We start from the raw sequence: 20,519 nt of genomic DNA, 5'->3' as shown, positions 1-20,519 counted from the left end.
CTATTGCAATGGGGGACCATTGGCTCAACAAAGTGTTTCAGTCAGATTACAACTCCATTATGCAATTCCTACTCACCATCTTTCGGATCGCTGCATTCGAATGGTTCGCTGCTGTAGATATGAGCTCCAGTGACTCTGCAATAAATTTAGCAACAGTTATGCATTCTCTGGGTGGTATTTGTCTATAGCACCTTGGGGTTTTTTTACACCTCACTGACTTGGTTTTCCTGCAAAATTGCTGTTGCAAAAGCAAGGACTACATTCTTTCCTTTCATAAAGTAAAAGGAATGCTTATAAGCAGTTATATATATACACAATCACTTCTGCATGTTCAACTGGCCCACATGCATTTAAATGCTTAGTCTTTCTCTCCTAAAAGTCTAGGTGAGCCAAAGCACATAGTGACACACACACACACAAAAAAAAAAAAATCACACTCTACCAATCAACCTACTAAAAGTTAGCTTAAGTCTCACTTGAGACTTCATAAGCACATTTTTTAGACTGTTCTCCTAAAACAGGACTTGTGTGCTTATGATAATACCAACGATGTTTTGGTCAAGATCACAAACAGAAGTCCGTTTCTCCTGTTCTTTTGAGTTAGAGTTTAACTTGCCTTCCTGGCAAGCATGTAAGACCATTCTTACTTTCTTCCTCAGGCTATGGGATGTCCTCCTGTGTTTGTCTTTGGCCATACAATGAATTAAATAAAAATGCCAGATGTTCTACCATTACAAACTTCAATACTTTGTCATTGCTTATTTGCCAAAGCTCCCTTCATTCCTAGAGCTGGCATATCAACCCTCTTCTTCTCTGCTCAAGAGCATTCAAAATCTCTTTGTACTATGTTCAGCAATAACTTGATTAATTCAAATCTCCATTTCTACCACAGCTGTAGTTGAAAGTATCTGAACATGCGAAGACAAAACTTTCCAAGATTTTATTGTGTTCATTAGACAGAGAGGAGTTTACATGTACTTTCAGCATCTTTCCTGTCTGGAGACTCTTCTGGAAGTTTCTTTAAATAGTCCTTTAGGAGAAGCTCGTAACGAGGAATCCTTTGCACTGGTTCAAGCATGTGATGCTGTAATGTCAGGTTCCCACACACCTCCTGTTTCTGTAACAGACAGAAACAAGCACAGAAGCATTTGGTTTTGCTCCTGTGTTTGGTCTTAAACAGCGATGAAAAATGACTACTCACACACAGAAACAACTTCTCAAGCTATCATAGAATCATAGACTCATTCAGTTTGGAAAAGACCCTCAAGATCACAGAGTCCAACCATTAACCCAGCACTGCCGAGCCCACCACTGAACCATGTCCTTCAGCAGCTACACGTCTTTTAAGTACCCCCAGGGATGGTGACCCCACCGCTTCCCTGGGCAGCCTGTTCCAGTGCTTGACCACCCTGTCAGTGAAGACATTTTTCCTAATATCCAATATAAACCTTCCCCGGCACAACCTGAGGCTGTTCCCTCTTGTCCTGTTGCTTGTTACCTGGGAGAAGAGACCGACCCCCTCCGCCTACAGCCCCTGTCAGGCAGTTGTAGGCATAAGGTCCCCCGAGCCCCCTCCTCTCTGGGCTGACCCCCCACCCCAGCTCCCTTGGCCGCTCCTTGTGCCCCAGCCCCTTCCCCAGCCCCATTGCCCATCCCTGGACACGCTCCCGCCCCTGTGTCCTTGCCGTGAGGGGCCCAGCACTGAACGGTGTTGGAGGGGCGGCCTCACCAGTGCCGAGGGCAGGGGGACGGTCACCGCCCTGGCCCTGCTGGCCACACAGTTTCTGACACAAGCCAGGAAGCCCTTGGCCACCTGGGCACACCGCTGGCCCATGCCCAGCCGGCCGTCAGCCAGCGCCCCCCGGCCCTCCCCCGCCGGGCAGTTCCCAGCCCCCTGCCCCCAGCCCGCAGCGCTGCTGGGGCTGGTGTGACCCCCGGGCAGGGCCTGGCACTCAGCCCCCTCGAACCCCATGCGGTGGCCTCGGCCCATCGGCCCGGCCTGGCCAGGCCCCTCTGCAGAGCCCACCCATGGCCCTCCGGCAGATACCACAGCTGCCAGGCTTCACGTGAACCTTTGCCCCATGTCTGGAATTTTCTCAGACATGCAACAATCTCCTTTTAGATTTTGCATGTCTTTTCCACAGGCTCAGAAAAACTCTGCCCATCCATGGCCCCATGCACCATTTTTCTCCCAAAAGACGACATAAAATCAGAAACCCCACAGGGGTAGGTAACTTGCTGGAGCTTACTGTATGAGCAGCAGACACACTGTTCACATACCGCTTCTGAAGAAGGAGCTGCCTCAAATTCTTTTTTTTTTTTAACTTGACAAGGAGTGGGGTAGGTTTGAGACTGATTACACTAAATATGACCCCAAAAGGCACTGATTTGCTCTGCCTGCAATGGTGCTGAGTGTTGCAGTGTGCTTATTTTCATAGGATCCCTATGAAGTGAAAGGGTATTTCTAGTTAAAAGAGGGACGGAGAAATGAGAAACACATTAAGCGAAAGTAACGTGTTTTAAAGCACACAGGAAGTTTCTGTTAGCGAGGTAACTTGACTCCTGAATCCCACATCACCCTGCAGACCTCATATATACACACATGTGCTCTTCTCCACAGCATTATTTTCCCATCAGCTCAGCAATGCCTTGTCTTGGTCTGCTCTAGCATAAGCAACCCCTCAACAACCACACTAATTTCAGTATGCTTTTCTTAGAGAAAGGTGCTTGTTTCAAGTATTTGCAATTTTCTTCATAAATATTACAGCCCACAACACACTGCTGACACTCGCCCGATTCTCCAAGCAAAGCCTGGAGATGAAACGAATGTCTGATAGAAAAATACTAACTATCCTTCCAGAAATTCAAAGATGTAAATCTGTTTTTAGAAATAACTTGTCACAGTACAGGAGGATGAAATATATTTCTGTTTATAGGAGATGGAGAGAATTTCTTATCTCACAGTTCTACAGCACCATGTTTCCCAGAAAATACAACTGGGATAGAAAGAATCAGAGATTCCGGGAAGAACTAAAAGGGGCACAGAATTGCACTACTGCATATTAGCACTTGTTTTGTATTCCCAGATCCATTTACTATAACCTTCTCCACTGTCTTTTCATTCCTGCAACAGGATGAACCTTATCACTGAAGAGCAATAGGGAAGCAGAGGAGGAAGTCTCTTCAAGGCTCACGTCAGTTGTAGCCACATGCCAAGTGTTCCTCTCTAAAAAGTGAGCAGTAAAAAATAAACTGTTCCAAATAGGAAAAGTTTAATGCTATGCAATTTTTAAAAGTTTACAGAACTTATACTGTAATTCAAATGACTTTACTAGAGGAAGGATAAATGTTTATTTCTGTGTTTAATTAATGTGACAATCCAAAACCCAGAAATATATATTAAAAAGTACTTAAGTGATGTAAATTTTCTCCTCATTCCAAAAGAAAACCCCTAATAAACTCACCAGCTACCAAGTTTTGGCGCCAGTAGGTAGATGTGAACCGAAAAGAAAGTACGTGTATCTTCAAGGTCAGCTAAAGTAAACTTAGTAAGTCACAGTCCTTCAATTAAAAGTAGTATTTTATTTCTGTTTTCTGTTTTCCCTAGTTTAGCGCAATTAATAATTGTCAATGCCTTAAGCTGTGTAACTTGCATTAGCAGCTTTGGGGGTTACTGCAGGATCACAACAGACTTCAACCAGTATTTTGAAAAGTAACTGTGGCATTTGATGGCAGAGATAGGTCAGATGACCGGACTAAGTTTTCTGGGAGAAATCTTTGCCTCCCACAGCTATGATCATTGACAGAAGTGACAGATGCTGTCATGTTGCCGCTAAAATAACCTACAGTGAAACACTGTCATCAGTAGGCTTCAGAACTGCATCTCCGATATGCACTGTGTTCATGCTGCCTGCCAGAAAGTTTTGCTCAAGCAACAGCAGGAATGCTCACCGTCTTGGACAGCTGCAGAGCCGTTCTGCAGGCTGGCAGCTACCACAAATCATTTGTTGTAGCTCGGCAGCGAGAGGAAACAGATGAATTTTAGGGTGGGTAGATGCCCGTGCTGCAGGGAAAACAGTCGCAAACAGTCGCAAAACACTTCAGAAAGCCACATCTGCGGCTGAGCACAAACCAAAGACAGCAAAACGCCTGTGTGCTTTTTTTTTTTTTATGTTCTTTGCTTGCTACGAAGCAGCTCAGTGAAAGCATGCTGGGTTCAGGCAGAAAAAGGTTAAGAAAAGGCCACGTGGAGTGACAGCCTGGTAGGAGAGGACCTTCCCCAGTTGCTGCTTCTCCAAGCTTCTGCCTGAGTCACCGGCTGGCAGCCCTGACCCTGCAGGCAGGGCCTCTCCTCTCCCAGCTTGCTGGGGGATTACTTGATTCCCGACAGCTGGCCCAGCCACAATCCTCCCATTTAGGGCAGGCAGCTGTGCTCCTTCCCCAGCTTAACCCGCTCCCCGCCAGCCCTCCCCTCCCGAAGGACCTTAGCTGCTTTCCCAGCACCCGTGGAGGGATGCTTGCAAGTGTGCTGGAACCTGCTGCATCCCGTCAGCTGGCCCGGGGCCTGAGAGCAAGAGAGAGGTTTCAGGGACTTGCCAGTACAAGCAGAGCTCTTCCCCACTCCCCACGCAGCTTTCTGTATAATTAAAACACATGAAAATCCAGGCTAAGCATCCTCCTGCAGAGCTGCAAACCATGAGCTGCATGCCACTTTGTGAGCCTCAGAAAAATCAGAGCAACAGCAGATGCTGCCAGTGACATGCCCAAACCCAAACAGACACACCTCGGAATGAAAATGTATTTATTCAAAAGCAATTAAAAGAGGAAGAGAAATACAAAAGTTTATAAAAGGATATGTTCACTGTTAGAACTGCTGGGCCAATGGCGAACTTTCGTTCTGTGACTTTTGATTACTCTTAAATATGTGAGCAGAGAAAAACCTAGCTATGTGAAAAATCCGTGTCATGTAGTAAAAGAAGAAAGGACTGCCACTAAAATAGTATATTTTTAGCATTAAAGGCCTATTATCTTGTAGCTAAATACTGTGTGTCATGCACTGGCAAAACCCCCTCAACTCCCACACAACAAATGAGGATTCTCCAAGCTGTATTATGCCAATTAACAACATACCTGTATGTTCTGAACAACATCTTTGAACGGAGAGGACCTCTGCATACATGTGTTCACCATGTCCATTGCCCTGTCAAAGTTCTTTACATATTCTCCATACATCTTCAGAAAAGGAGCAAGTTTCTGTAGGATATCTCCTAGTCGTGGGTTGATGTTCCTATAGGAAAGAGACAAGTAAGTACTGAAATCTCTGTAACTCAATACTATTTTCTGAGAGAAAACACAACTGTAAGTCTTTCTCGCATGTGCACAAGCACTTACACACACACGCTACTAAGATATTTTAGGATAAGTTCAGTGTGATCTACATGGTACCCCAGACTAAGCCTTAAACATTTAATCTGCATGCACCAAGGCTGATATTTCTACCCCCACTGTCACTCTCTTCTGCGAGGATCAGATTCAAACTGACTATGCACTGTTAAAGAAACTTCTATATCTCTCTGCTGTTCAGCACAAAATCTTGTGGGAAACTTACTTTTACAAAATCATCTTTTCCATCACAGCCAAACATCTGAAGAGGTTTTAACGCAAAGAGATTGCCGAGTTCAGCTGAGCAGCCCCAGAGGCCAGACACACGTACGCCTAGAGGAGCCCCCAGGCTGGGCACAGTGGCAGCCACACATCTTCGTCACCACATTCATGGGCAGGCAGAGCACCAGCCACCGTCCCCCCAGCTTTTCCCTCCTGCTGAACTCGTGACTTGCAGTCTGGCCATTTAGACCCTCTTTAGCCATTTCACAGGCCCTCTTCTGACTTCCAGACTCTCCAGTTTTCCTCCCCTTGTATTACACCTGTCCCTGTCAATGCAAGTCAGGCGCAAAGGTGCTGAGACTCATTTATTCCTGGTCATTGATGAACTACATGAAAACTGGGCTCAGCCCAGAGAGGTGCGACCTCTGGTCTTGTCTTTGTCATTTGGGGTACCTGGAAAGAAGCAGAATCAGCACTATCTGCACCTTCCACCGCAGGACGTTCTTTGCAGCCCCTGTGTCACCTCAAATCAAGTTCCCTAGATCTGCTTTACAATTAACCTTTCTGCCCATTGCTGCATCTCTGCCCTGTCTACAGCTTATTACAGTTGCCAAATTTTAATTGGTATTTGACCTTTATTAGTCATTGGAAACAAAGAAAACCCAACTAAAACCAAAACCTACACCTATGTGCTTAAAGAAAGTACCTATACACTGTAACCAATAATATTAAACAGAAGGCCAACAAATTCTGGAGTAAAAACTTATGCAATGCTGTGGTGCCCAACAGAAGTGATTGCATAACAGACATAAGCAGATTTATAGATATGAAGTCATCTATCTTATCTGTCCAGATTTTCCATTGGATGGCTGCTATGATGCTGATTTTAACATTAAATTAAATTGTATATAACCATAATAAAATTCATTAAATATAAAATAGATGTTTCTCATGATGTCTCCAACATGGCATGCAAAGTCTAGACTGTGACATGATGATGCATTTTCCTTCTTTTAGAAGTAACTGCGTTTTTTTAATACTGCACACTGGGCCAAAATACTTCATCTGTGGGCCAAAATAAGCAATTTCCTTCCTTCCTAGTACTGCAATTTCATAGTTCTGCAATAATAGAGAGAGTGGAAATACAGTCAGGAAAACAGCTCTGGCAACACTTGGGAGTGAAAAAAATTCTCACAACGTACTCTGGAAATTTTGAGTGCTCAGGTCTATTCCAGTAGTCCTAAATGCTTAAGAGACTCCACACTAATGTATTAAATAATAAGTGAACTACTGTACTAAACAATTAAAAATTTGGAATTAGACTAGGCCTTGCAGTTACTGTACTTCCCTGAAAATGTATTTTTTAAAAAATTATAACGACAGTTACCCACCATTCTTGTGTAATTCTTGCTTTGAGCTCAGGAAGAAGAAATTGTCCATGGAAACAATAGATGGAAGAAATATTTGAAAAGATGCCCGTTATCACTTCAGATGAAATACCCGCTTCTGACAACTTAGTGCAAAAAACCTGTGTAAGACAACAAGACAGTACCAAGATATATTTACAAAAAGCAATGCTAGACACGCTGGCTTTAGATTGCAGTATTACAAAGCTGACTGCCTTGGAACAGAGCTACAATTATTGACTTCTGGTAGTCAGTCCTTGGGGTCTTTCAGGAGGTTTACAGAACCTAAGCCCACTGTCAATTAGGGTTAGATTTATAACTATGGGCCACAGTCATAAATTAGAAAACTCTGAGGGGTAAGTCAAAAAAGATCGAAACTACTGAGAAGATCAGACATCTCTTCTTTGGAAGTGCAAGTTGCAAAGAACAACCAGTCCCTGAAGAGCACTTACTCCTATTTATGTGAAGCAAAATAAACCATGTGATTATTTTGTTTCTCTGTGGGAAAAATTACACTGTACTGAACAAAAGGGAAAGACACTCCCTAGATTACTAAGGTCTTGAAACAGCCTCTGCTCATCCAAAGCAAACACTGGAAAGTCTTCCATAGATGTCCCAGTGTCGGAGGGTAGAGGACTCTGCAAGTTACAGCTTCTAACAAGATCTCGAGCAAGGTACAATTTTCTCTTCCCCCCCCCCCCGCCCTTGTTTTTAAAAAGGACTTCATTAGCAATGTGAGACATCCTCATTTTTACTTCTTCCCGGCACGTTCATGTGTTTGTTTTTTTCCTTGGAGATAATTATAGAAATGCCTGAACTGTGTAGACTCACCCTAATGCTTATGAGGAAAAAAGTTCAGGCTCATCACACCAGTTTTACTTTATCCCCACGTGTAAACATGATGGTCAAACAATTATGAAAGACAGTGGGTGAAAAAAAATAAAAAATAATTATTCCCTGTGAGCATGGGGCTCACCCATGTGGCAATCACAGATTTCATAATTTCCCAGTGCCTTCAGGGTCCCTGTGATTTCCTCTCCATGCACACCCAGGCAGGAACCAAATGCTGATGGTGTCTCTACCCTGGGCTGCTGCTTTCCCATTCCTCTTTCTGCCATCCTAATCCTCGGGTTCCAGCTCAGGGAACTCTCTTGCCAGAAGTTCACCTCTGGGACCCACGGCACACAGGCTGGCAAGCAAACTCCATCTCCCACGTACAAACAGCGTTTTCACACTATTGGGCTATAGGTTAGGGGATGAACAGGAACATCACTGCTGCTCATAGAAATGAAAGCTGAGTTTAATCAAAATTGAATTACCTGGTCCAACAGATGGAGTCTTTTAACATATGCTTCTTCGGTATGGAGCAGTTCATTTGCAATGTTGAATAGCTTTTGGGGCTCTGTACACTGAAAAAAAGTAACAAATAACAGAATGCATCTGCATCTACAAACCTAAGTTTCATCAGCTGTTCTCTTTTCCATTTTCTCAGTGGGCCAAATTCCCTGCCCGTAGAGAAGCTTGAAGTGAAGGGGGTTAACGCATTTCAGAATCAGCTCTGCACCACTCAAAAGGATCAGTTTTCTTCAGAGACATTTTTAAAGCTATTTTCTGAAAAGAGCAATTAATAATGCAGTCCATGACTGGTCAGGACACCACTCTAGTTCATTATGGTTTTGTGTAAAGAACCAGAAACAGCCTCCAAATCTGGAAATAAGTCTAGTGCATTTAGTAACTAAGGCACTGGAGTGCAAATCAACAGTTCTACTTTTTGGATTCAGGTCCTCTGACTGAAAAGAGAACTAGTAACCAGACCCGTCTGGCCCCAGGTTTCTCTCCATGGCCAGCACAGCACTGCTCTCTACGGCATATTTCTAAGATTTTTATGCAGCTTTAAACGCTGGCCCATTCCCTGGAAAGAGTTTTTGGCAATCTGACCCATGTTGCTCAGTGAAAGTCTTTCATTAAGCTCATTTAAAAAAAATAAAATGAGAAAGGAATAATTAAAAAACCCAAACGCAATTATGAAGCACCGACTTTATTCACAGTTTAGCCAAAATCTACATAGACTCTTCGCTCTCCGAGTGCTTAGAAGTACTTGAATTATTAGGGTACCAGCTTTAGCTTTCTGACAAACTCTAGATACCTTCTCAAGGCTCTAGACTTCAAATACCAGGCTTACATATAACCTAACCAGTCCAGAACTGAGGGCTGGCTGTTTTGTGTTTGAGAATACAGGTATGCAGAAGAGGCAATAAGGATGATTAAATGCAGGGAAATTTTACTGGGCCAGATTGGCGGGGGGACGGCAGGGGGAAGACAACTGCGATGAAGGTTAGAGGGATGTATAAATGATTAATGGCATACAGAGCACCAGCTGGGTGCAATTACTCACTATTCCTTCCATGGGAACACTAAAGGGCATCAAATAAAATTACCAAGGTGCTGCTTCAAGACCAAGACCTGCTTCCTGAAATGACATGTCACTGTAGAAAGTAAACCTGCAGGCAGGTTCACAAAAGGACCGGACAAACCCATGGGGCACAAGTCCAGCTGGTGTCTATTAAAAAGGCAGGGCTGTTTCCAGCTCAGGAAGCACCTGGGCCCCTCACCAGCAGTAGCGTTTTCCATCCCAAGTGCCTGTCTCTGTGCGCTCACCAGCATTTGTGGCCAGCATTTCTAGACATAACCCTGCAGAAGCCACCATCAGATTGTTAGAAAACGACAAATGCTCTCTTTTAAGATTATTCCACATAATCTTATTTTGTTTCCCAACAAAGTTGTCAAGAAATACTTAAATACCCTCCCGCACATTTAGGCAAATTGCAATACAGCTGAAAGACCTCCAGGACTTTCCAAAGCCAGCCATGTATGTGAACAAATCAGATCCACAGTTATCTGACGAGAATGCATGAAGTTCAAATGCATGAACACACGACATTTAGCTTAGCATGAAGTACCCACAGTTCCGTGATGCAAGTATTAGCTGAAGGAAGGGGAACAGCTTTTCTGGATTTGAAAGAGCGTTAGCCTTTCCTTGAAGCAATCCCTCTCTTCCTAGGCACAAACCGGGAGCCAGGCAACCACACCATGAATAAGGCTTTGACAGGTACTCTGCCGATTCCCCTACTCAAATTACTTCAAACCAACTCAAATACTCTTTTAAGCTATTCTAACATGCTACACAACATCCTGATCCATCCATTCACATGATATATGTATATATATTTGGGGGAGGGGCACGGAATTCACAGCACAACAAAGCTTTGAATTTGTTACAAGAAAACACAACGTATTACAGCTTAGAACGAAATGCACTGCTGGCTGTTCAAACTCCAATGATGAGGATCTCTCACTGAGAAAGAATTCATCCGGCAGTTTTGCTGGGCACAGAAGAGCGCCTGAATGAAAGGCCCTTACGTAACCAGCCGGCTCGCCAGCTGCCAAGAGCATCCTTTCATTTGTTTGAATTCAGAATCTGAAAAATAATTATTTCCAACCAAATACATTTGTTCTCAGAAGTAAATCTTTACACAGTGTAGGCACTTTTTAACCTCCTGACCTTCACCATCTGCAAATCAGTTTATATTTCCAAGAAACTTGCTGACATCTGTTTAAATACCAAACAACGGCTGAACAGAGTCTCAGCTTGGGCTCGGTTTTAAAGAGCAACTCTGTCTTCAATTGCTGTCTGCTAGGGACAGATAGGCATGGGTTTTAGGCTAATTTGCAACATACTTGCCTTTCGATGGACATATTATTTTAAATGAAACAGTAGATTAATTAATTAAATGTGAGGCAGTCCCATTCTTCTAATCTTCTTTTGTGCCATGGCAGGACAGCTTTGACAAAGCCAGAATCATTCAGTTCACTATGAACGAGGTATTTAATGGTCTACCTTTCTAAAGGAAAACAAATTTGCAAACCCAAACGCGGATTACATCCTGCTTCACCCAACGCACTTATTGACCCACTTGCTTGGTGCAACTGTTGCATGTTATGACTGTCCTCTGCTCCCGTGTTACAGCTGCACACCTCCTGCAGAGCCCTGCTGAATCAGCTTGGCTGGCAGGGCCACCAGGAGGAGGAGAAAAGGGAAGCGGTAGGTGTTGGCTTCACGACACAGGAAGCTCACCCCAGCGCTCAAAGCGGCAGTAGCAGGATGCTCTTTCACTTCTTTTCGGAAGGCTCAAAAATTCATTTCCAGATGTAACTGTCCATAAAACGTTTTAAAGCAAAATGAAACACCCAGCCTGAAAACAAACAGAACCAGCGTCTCATACAGGTCAGACTCCCAGCTGTGAGTGTGCGGGGGATGCATTTGCTCTTCAGGTACCCCATCACAGATACCAACTGTGGAATAGCAATGATTTGTGCAATGAAGTGGCCACAAGCCCATCACCGCTGCCTGTGAACCCACTTGCTGAGCTGGCCAGACACCCACCGAGTAAAAACCAAAGGCTTGATGTGAGAAAACTCGGGCAATACCCTTCAGCAACCATTTTTCACACAGTTGGTGGTGCACAACCATATTCAGTCAGCATCTCTATCACAAGGGGCTTTCAGCAAATCTTGTGACAAAGCTGCTGAGATACAGCTCAGGTTAAAATCATATACAGTTACGCTTTAAAACCCCACCAGTCACCCTTACAAAGAACACTGAAAGTCTCAGAAAGATCACAGAAAACTTCATACTCAAAAATGCTGAAAGCAATAATGGAAAGTTGTCCTATGCTTGGTTGTCACCTCTGTTGCACTGATATCTCATTTTCCTTAGGATATTAAAAAAAAAAAAAAAAAAAAAAAAAGATGATGAGAACATATCTGATTTTTCTTAACCAGCATTACGGCTACAACATTGACCTACGCAAATTGTTTTCAGACTATACACGGAGATAATCTTACCCAAATGTCTGATTTACAGGACTGCAGGTCACATTTTCCAACACAAACTGTACAATGAAATCAGAAGTGAAACTCCAGCCACGTACAGGCAGAATGGAAGTGTGTGTTGGTGACTGTACAGGGCCCATGTGGGACTTCATTATTACTATTTTACACAGCAGGAAGCAGGACAGATGGAGAAAGGCATTTTTTGGTGATTACTAGCAAGCACATATTACTCTTAGTGAAAAATACCCAAATAAAAATATATGAAGAAGTGTTAGCCGTCTCAGAAGCATTACTCTGTTGCTGCCAAGCAGCTGGCAGAAGCCTTCGGTATATGACTACAGAGCATGACAGCCCCCCAGTCTCACTTTTATGTCACTTTTTTTTTTTTTTTTGTAACCATCAAGGCTAACATGCTTCAGTTCCTGGAGCTCCTGACATTTTCTGAGACATTATCAAAACGAATAAGCTCCCCTTGTTCATTTTCATTTTGATAAAAGATAGCTGGAAATACCAGTAAGTCACTCCTGAGATTTTAAAACATATTCCAATAATTTTGTGCTAATAGTGAGACCTGTTAGACTGTGCTGCAGACTCCCAAAGGAAGCCACATCACACTGCAGAGCTAAACCTAGACTAAATAAAACAATGCGAGTCATATATCAGGCAACGTTACTCCTCTGGCCATGGGATGTGTGAAAGTTTGAGTAGTAGACAGAGAGATATCTGAAGTAGAAAATTAGAGAAGTAAAAAGCAAATCTGATTTCTCTTTCCTACTTATGTTTATTCATAAGCTTCACTTAACTTGATATCCTAGGAGTTACTGAGCCATCATTAAATCATTCTGCAGCTGTACTTCTTATGCATCCTCCTCCAAATATAACAAAGCTTTCTGGAAACCTGCATATTGAATGAGTGCTGGACACCTCCATCGTGCAGCTGCAAAGCCTGGTACTAGGGGTAGGAAGGGGGAAGCCGGAAAAAGATGGTGGCTCCCGACACAAAGCTTTCTGGAGGAGCTGGGGCCTCCCCAGTTCTCAAGCCAGCAATTGATGGCAACCAAACACTCCTCTCTTCCTTCAGGTAGGGAAGGTACCTTGCTTTCTGGAAAATTTTTGGTGAGGGTGATGTGAACTTCCAGCCTAAGAATAACTACTGAACAAGTCAACTTCAAATGGCACTGGCTCTCCTTGCTGGAGGTTCCAGCCCCTAACCCTAATCCTTAGTCCATAGTGCCCCAAACCTGCAACAGAATCAACGAGGAGAGCAGGAGGATGATGTGGACACCTAACACATAAATTGGCTTCACGTGACACATCCCTAGAAGAGGGCACAGTCCTTCCTTACACTACAGAAGAGGCAGCGCATCTCTAAGCCTTCCCCCTCCACGTGGCTGCAAAAACAAGCTAACCCAGTGCGGCTTGGTCAGTGTCAAAACAGCCTTTTGGATGGTGAAACCAACTCAAAATTCAAGGGAGAACCTGAAAAGCATCACATAAATGCACTTGAGGAAGAAGAGTAACACAACAAAACAAACAAAAAAAACCCCAAAATCTTCCCCTAGAGATATGTCTCTCATAAATTCACCAAGCATACTACAGAGAATTATAACCTCACAACTGTGTTTTGTCAGCATTATTTCTTACTATCTGGATACTTAACCCAAGGAACAAGACTTAACAACAGCCATCAAAACTCGTGATGTTTTAGAAAACATTGGTATTTGTCAGTAAAGCACTTCTTAATCATATGGTAAAGTCTTCTGCTTGGGATTGCCACACTTGTTTTGATACTGCATTCCTAGTCCAAACAGTAAATTTAACTCTCAGATGAAAGATTTTCTTAATTTAATGCATTACTTTCTTGCTGGCATGTTGCAACTAATAAACAATCTTTTAAATAGCACTTCAGTTGCACACATGCACATACATACATACTATGAACATAAAGTAACTGAGGTATGTCACAGTGTGTGTGTGTACGTATAAACACACGCACAAGGGAAAACCAACAGCAGCAGGCAAGAAGCCTTGCACCACGATGGTGGTGCTGCCCATCTGAGAGGTAAACAAGCTTTCGCTGCAGACTACTGGAGACACCAGATGTCAATGGATGCATTAGATGATGTGTTAACACGTGCTAATAGACAGATGTTTGTTCACTGGGTTCTCCATCACTAAGATGTTTCCTGCGGAACCCCACATTAAATTCTTGCACAGGAGATAAAAGACAGAGGTCTCCTTCGGCAGCACAGACCCTCCATTCCTGCTGGATCCCCTGACCCATACTGCCATGGATTTATTCCTGCACAAGCCCAAGGCAGTCGGCACCACAGCCTTCCACGCCCAGGGTGGTCACGTCCGATACATGCAGTGCCTCCCTGCATCTCGTGGAGGTGGGACAGGCCACCGGGTTCCTCCTCTGGAATCCACAGCAGCTGCCAAGTGGGACTGTGGACTCACAGAGAGGTGAACGAGATCACGTCCTCCCTGTCTACAGAAAGCAGCTGGGTTTGGGAAACAGCCCTTACTGCTGCTGGCTCTGCTGGGTCCTTCCCGGTCCCCTCTGCCTGAGCCAGCACCCGGTGGATTTGCCATCCATCACACCTGCAGAAAGAGCAGCACGGCAATGCCGTATGGAAGAGCCACCGGCTACAAAGGCAGCATCTGAACCACAGGAACGGGAGGCCAGTCGCACCAGCCTGAGATAAAGCAGCAGGAGGAATGGCAGCATAAAGCAATGCACCCATCAGAGAAAGTCTGGGGCTTTTTCATGCCTTCCTGTAGGTATGTTTGCCTCAGCAGGCTGCCTCCTGTTCTTGGAGAAAAAGGGGACACTGCGGAGAAGTAACTGTGCTCTGAAACAGCACCCGTTTGCTTGGAGAGACAGAGCTTCTTGTGCACTACATACCCACATGCCACCTCCACCACCCTTCAATGGACCCTGGCTAGTTTGACCCAGAAGCTAGTGAATGAGTTTTAACTGCCGTAGTTCCCAAGGGACAAGCTCTTGCCATATACAAATTGGGATATATTTAGTGATTTCAGCAGAACCACACGATTCGCACAAACCAAGGTGTGAATGCTACAGTTCACTAGTTGCTAGTACTCATCACAGTCTCTAAAAAACAGAAAAATCCAGTATATTAACTTTAGAGTCATGATGGCGGGGGGGCGGGGGGGGGGACGGACGACGGCGACGGGGGACAGGGGACGGGACACAGACATGGAGATGGACGGATGGACCACACAACACCCCCAAACCCACCAACCAAAAAGTGGAATCTTTTGCAGACAGTTTGCTCAAAACATCTTCTGTTTTCTTTTTCTGGAAGAAACTAACCCATTTTATCATCACTATTTCTAAAAATAACTGTCTTGATTAACAGATAATCAGAGGAATCTGTCATTAATTTTATACAGCTGCAGCAAATACACAACAGCCTGGACTACATCACTCTGGATTCAAAGAGAATCTCTTTTAGCTGCAGCTTCCTAAAGAGTAATTTGATATATCTACCCTCCAAAAAACTTCTTTGCACTCAAGAAATAGTCACACCTGTAGAAGCACAGACTTTATGTAAAAAAAAAAAAAAAAAAAAAAAAAAAATGCTGTTAGAAGAGAGTTCCATCCTGCATGTCCTACTAGGATGCAAGGCCCTGACCTTGCGAAAGGCACTGTCAAGCCAGCCCCAGCCCTCTGCACATCATGCAGCCCCACTGAAAACAACGTGACCTAACAACCAGGAGCTGAGCCTATCCAAACCCAAACAGAACCACAAGGTGGGAATTTCTACTTAGAAAAGCGCTCAAAGTTTTAACAACTTGCCTCTGGCTATGATGGACGCTCTTATATGAAACCTTTTAAATTAAGACTGGGAACCTTTCTAAAAGACAGTAGCTAGGTCAGGAACAAGTTGTGTCCTGCATCAAGCAGGAAATTATGACGACTGTCATGATCCTTTGACGTAAGACCAACCAAACAAAAAAACCCAAACAACGTATGACAGCGATGCAAGGGATCTCTGGCCAGAGTCAGGAACTGTTTCAGAGCAATGAAGAGCCACGCACAAGCTACCTTACCTTGTTTACATCCAAATACTCTAACTTTGGTGCTTCTGCCGCCTCTTGCTCCTCGCTGCTTCCCTCGTCAATGTCACTGTCTTCATCCTGCGTAGAGTCTCTCTTCTGTTCGGCAGAGGCAGGTTTGGTGCCTTTTTTGTCAGGTTCCATCTCCCCTGGGTTCCCAGCTACACTGGGCTTCTTCTGCTCGGCACCTTCTTCGCTGGGGAAAGTCTCCCCTGCCACGCTACAAGAAGGACTGTCAATGCCACTGTCTCTGTTGGGAATTTTACCATTACCGTTCAGTTCTGCAGTTGAGTCTTTATTGCCAAGCTCTCCAGAGGGCTCTTTGCTCACAGTCACAGCAGTGCAGTCTTCATGGCTTTTGTTATCGCCTATGCTTAGCTCTTTAATTTTCATTATGTCTGTGTTAGACAGATCCACGCTGCACAGTACGTCTGGCTCATTTTCATCCGGTTCACTTTTTTCGTTTGTGGAAGAGCTGCTGGAAGCCACCGTATCACAGTCACACGAGCTCGGCTGTTTGGATGAGTCTAGGCCAGGTTCCATCTTAAGAGCTAAATTTAGCTGGTTTCTTTGAAGAATATGCACAGGTTGCCTGCGGGTGAAGACAAAGCACCACAGTCACTCCCATTAACATTCAGAGGTTTCAAGAGTGCCCCAAAAGACAGAGGGCCTGATTATCGTTTGATTCAAGTTATATATCTGGCACCCCCCGACAATCCTAGGAGGCAAGCGTGCGCACACTGCTGCAATAATATTCACCCAACAACCTCTGAAAAAACCCAGCACCTCTAGCCGTAAGTTTTACTGAAATGGCCCCACTAGAATCCTGGGCCTTTAACGCTCCCAATGCTGCCCTGAAGAACACTCCGGTTTGAAGGTTTGGGGAGGGAGGAATCATCATCTTTTAAAAGAAGCGTTTTGTGGTGGGTCCGTTTAAACAGGAACTCACGTTCTTCAACAGAACAAAGCCTTTGGGGCACAGTATTTTCTGCTAGAGAGAGGATGTTTTTGAAGCACAAGAAGGCACCGCTTTTGCAGATTGAAAGACACTCCACCAGATTCACCCAGGTGGTAACATGCTCCATGGCACAGCGTGGTGCCTCTGTCTCCACCTCCCTCTTCACAACAACAACAAAAAAAAAAAAAAAAAAAAAAAAAATCACTCCATCAGGCAGATCTGGTCTTCAGAGAGATCTGCCTGATGAGCTAAGTGATTTTTTTTTCATGTGTTTGCAAAATACATATATTTTGTCCTATTTAATGCCTCATATATAAAGTCTCAGAGGAAATGCTGTTCTGTGTGACATTGTTTCACAGTACGTTGCGATTTAACTCTCCTCTGTCCCCAAGAAGCAAGTTAACAGTATGGCTGACACTCGCTGAATCTTAGCAGAAAACTCAATCCCGATAATCAAGTTCATATAATGCAAAAACCTAACCTGACATTAAATCAACTTTCTGAAAGCAGACTCTGGGCCACTTATGTCTGGTAGAACACTTACCGGATTCAGCAGGGCTTAAGCTCCTTAAGAACAACTGTACGTTACAAACTAAAAGTCATTGAAATACATGCTTTTATAAGAAAAGAAATAAAAAAATCATTGTGTAGTCAGTCAAGTTTTGCACTTCCAGTAGAAAACATCCCAAGAGGAGCTTCTACGCGACAATTACAATTAATGTTTTCTATTGTTATATTCTAAGTTAAAGACGCAGAAGATGGAGATTAAAAGCAGATCTCGCAAAGCCATATTTACCTAATACTTTCAAATTTCTCAATGAGTGTGTTGACTCCTGCTGATACTGGTATTTCTTCCTCTCCAGGTGCTAAGCTCCTCGACGACTTGGGATCAGCTGGCAAAGGCCGAGAAGGTGCAGGAGGAATTCTTTCCTGCCCAGGTTTGAGATGGACAGGCTTAGGAGGTACTAGTAAAAGAGAGGGGAAAAAGTAGGAGGATGAATCTCCATCTCCTTTACCCTACTGGGAACAAAATCCAAGCGCTCAATGCAGAACGAGGGGTATCCTTCTTTCACCATCCCTTATAAATGGCACAGGTGCAGTCCCAAAGTATTTTGTACACCAAAGCAAGCTGCTGAAGAAAAACGACCGGGTTCTATTTTGTATTTCTACAGCTGTATCGGATGTGTTAGCAAACCAAGAGGCTCACAGAACTTTACCGCTTCCTTGTTACCAAACAGGATGCGCAGCTCACACTTCATTTTTGCAAATGTGCTCACCATCTCAATCACACCAACAAGTTTCCCCTCCCATGACCTTTCAAAAACTCAGGCACTCTGTTGAATCTCTTACACTGGGAAAAAAAAAAAAAAAGGGGTGGACACACACACATACACAACTCTTAACCCAAAACAAATCCCCCATAAACAATCCCACCATGGATTCCAGTGCCTTGGTCAAAAATGTCACAGGCAGAACATAATAGCTTTTCTTCCTTTCATTCTCCCTCCCCCTTCTCTTCTGTGGTACAGTCTTCACAAATTTCCTTCCTCTTTTGGTTCTACACTGAGTTATACACGATATAAATAAAGCACATTGTAAGAATGTATATGCTCTTCTTAAGGATTCACTAGGAGGTGAAGGCACCAAGTTTAATACAGGACTTAAAAAAAACCCCAGAATTTAAATGTAAAGTAATTTTTAAAAAAAATGATTCAGACCTTATATTGATTGCAGAGTAAATGGGTTTGGAAATACGCAAGCAGTAACCCATGGTAACAGGTTCACGTGTCGCTATAGTTTCATACAGTGAAAGCAACCTCGCACTAGAAGGTAGGAAAAACAACTGCGTGGTTACTCCCAAAGTACAGGCTACTGGCAGGGTGCTGCCAAGTACCCCAGCCAGTCTAGACTATCCAAAGCGTGAACGTATTACATGAGGAAACTCTAAATATGCGTTTTATTAAACAACACGTCAGGAACAATTTATTTCAAGCATTTCCAATTTTTAAATGGTCCATATGGCGCATCAGCATAACGTGATTAGCTTTGTAATAGAACTTTAATTAGTAACTGTTCTGAATGTTAATTTCAGAGTTATTTTCTTTATGGGGCTAAATGGAGGCATATGCACTCAAAAAGCCAATTCCTGTTGTCCCTGCCCTGCAGAAGGCTCTGCATCTGTTGTGAGCTCCACATCAGCCCAGACGTCCTCCCTGCTCCAGCTGATGCTGAGCTGCTACAGACGGTCATTGTCTCAGGTCAGTGATGAAGACTGTTCAAGAGGTTTCGAGCTCTGAGTATAGGTCAGGTTTTAAACTACCCATATTACTGAGTTTATTTCTGCACCAAAGAATAAAATCACATCTTCTAAGGATCTGAGATTTAATGGGACACATCCTATAAAAGGACTGATTCGCCCAGTCCCCAAAAATATCTGGAATTCCTGTCTTAAAATAAAGGCGTTACAGTTCAATTTTGAAACCACCATCACAAAACCTATTTTACACTGGAACAACAAACAAGCAAGCAGGGAAAGAAAATCATCTCTCATATAAACGGGATGGTGGAGCTCTACATTTTGCTCACCAGGTTTTCACTTGTACGCTGTGGGATCAGTGAGTGCCCGGCCACATTTCTCCTTGTAAAAACCAAAAAAAACCCCAACTTAAAAAGAAAAAAGTATCCACACAGCCATTTGGCATGTCTAGTGAGAAAAGGCAAGCTCTAGGCTCTGTACAGAAGGTGCACAAGGCAGGCAAGACCCGCCCCCCCCCCCCCCCCCCCCCATCCCCCGTCAGGGCCCTCATACAGCTTCAGATCAGTCCACAGCCCCCAGCCCACTGCCAGAGCGTGTGCGCTAACGGCAGCATCGCTGCCGACCACGGAAGCGCTTTCATCCCGGGCAGCACACGCTGCGCTGGGCAAAAAGGGAGGAGGAAAAAACACTGCTGTTAGTCACTGGTTTTTTATTTACTGAAATAACTTCGAGAAACTGAGACATCAGCAGGGAGACAAAGCTGCTGACCTGATCAAGCAATACTTACCAAGCAAAATCCTAAGCTGTCTACTCCAGCACTGACACAGAAAGCCTACCTTCAGAACTTACAAGGCAGCAGTTACACAGCACAACACAGACTTGTGAACCCCAAGCCGTTTTAGGCTTCCACAAGAGACTGAATGAAAGATCTGCACAGTAAAACCAAACAATACTAGATGAGATCCTCTTACACGTGCCATTAGCAGCAGCACCGAGTGCACAGTCAGCCCTGGAAAAAAAAAAGAGTAGGTGATGCTTGTAGGTGGGGATTCGGGATCCGAAGTGGAAGCCCAAGCAGAACTCCTGGCTGCCCTCTGAAGCCACCTCCCACCAGTCCCAGCCCACACAGGAACCAGTGCTGCTATTTTCTCGCGCCAGGTCCCAGCCACAAAGCAGCAGGACCTTGGATGCAGCTTCCAGCGCCCGTCCTGCGCACCAACAAGTAAAGTGGTGAAGAAAGCAACCCAGCTGCATGGAAGGGATATTAGTATCGCTGAGCACGTTTCAGGTGGCACCTGAAGGCTGAAGCCACTCA

At 44.2% G+C, this 20,519-nt stretch overlaps 1 protein-coding gene across 7 annotated transcripts in view; it reads right to left on the bottom strand.

Moving 5' to 3' along the window:
• Nucleotides 1-20,519, bottom strand: part of FGD3 (FYVE, RhoGEF and PH domain containing 3) — a 111,694-nt gene that overhangs the window by 27,335 nt on the left and 63,840 nt on the right. For 6 of the 7 annotated variants that reach the window (XM_055806157.1, XM_055806156.1, XM_027782640.2 and 3 more), the window contains exons 3-9: nt 17,744-17,912; nt 15,984-16,581; nt 8,330-8,419; nt 6,996-7,132; nt 5,131-5,287; nt 979-1,117; nt 77-135 (exon numbers count right to left, since the gene is read on the bottom strand). In XM_055806157.1, coding sequence (XP_055662132.1) covers nt 77-135; nt 979-1,117; nt 5,131-5,287; nt 6,996-7,132; nt 8,330-8,419; nt 15,984-16,581; nt 17,744-17,912 — 1,349 coding nt within the window. Of the gene's footprint in view, nt 1-76; nt 136-978; nt 1,118-5,130; nt 5,288-6,995; nt 7,133-8,329; nt 8,420-15,983; nt 16,582-17,743; nt 17,913-18,381; nt 19,672-20,519 lie in introns of those variants that run through there. The other variant, XM_055806159.1, reaches the window with a different exon arrangement.

This window comes from Falco peregrinus, chromosome 5, assembly GCF_023634155.1.
Source record: "Falco peregrinus isolate bFalPer1 chromosome 5, bFalPer1.pri, whole genome shotgun sequence".
NCBI classification, from domain to species: Eukaryota; Metazoa; Chordata; class Aves; order Falconiformes; family Falconidae; genus Falco; species Falco peregrinus.
This window is presented reverse-complemented; position numbering and strand designations above follow the sequence as displayed.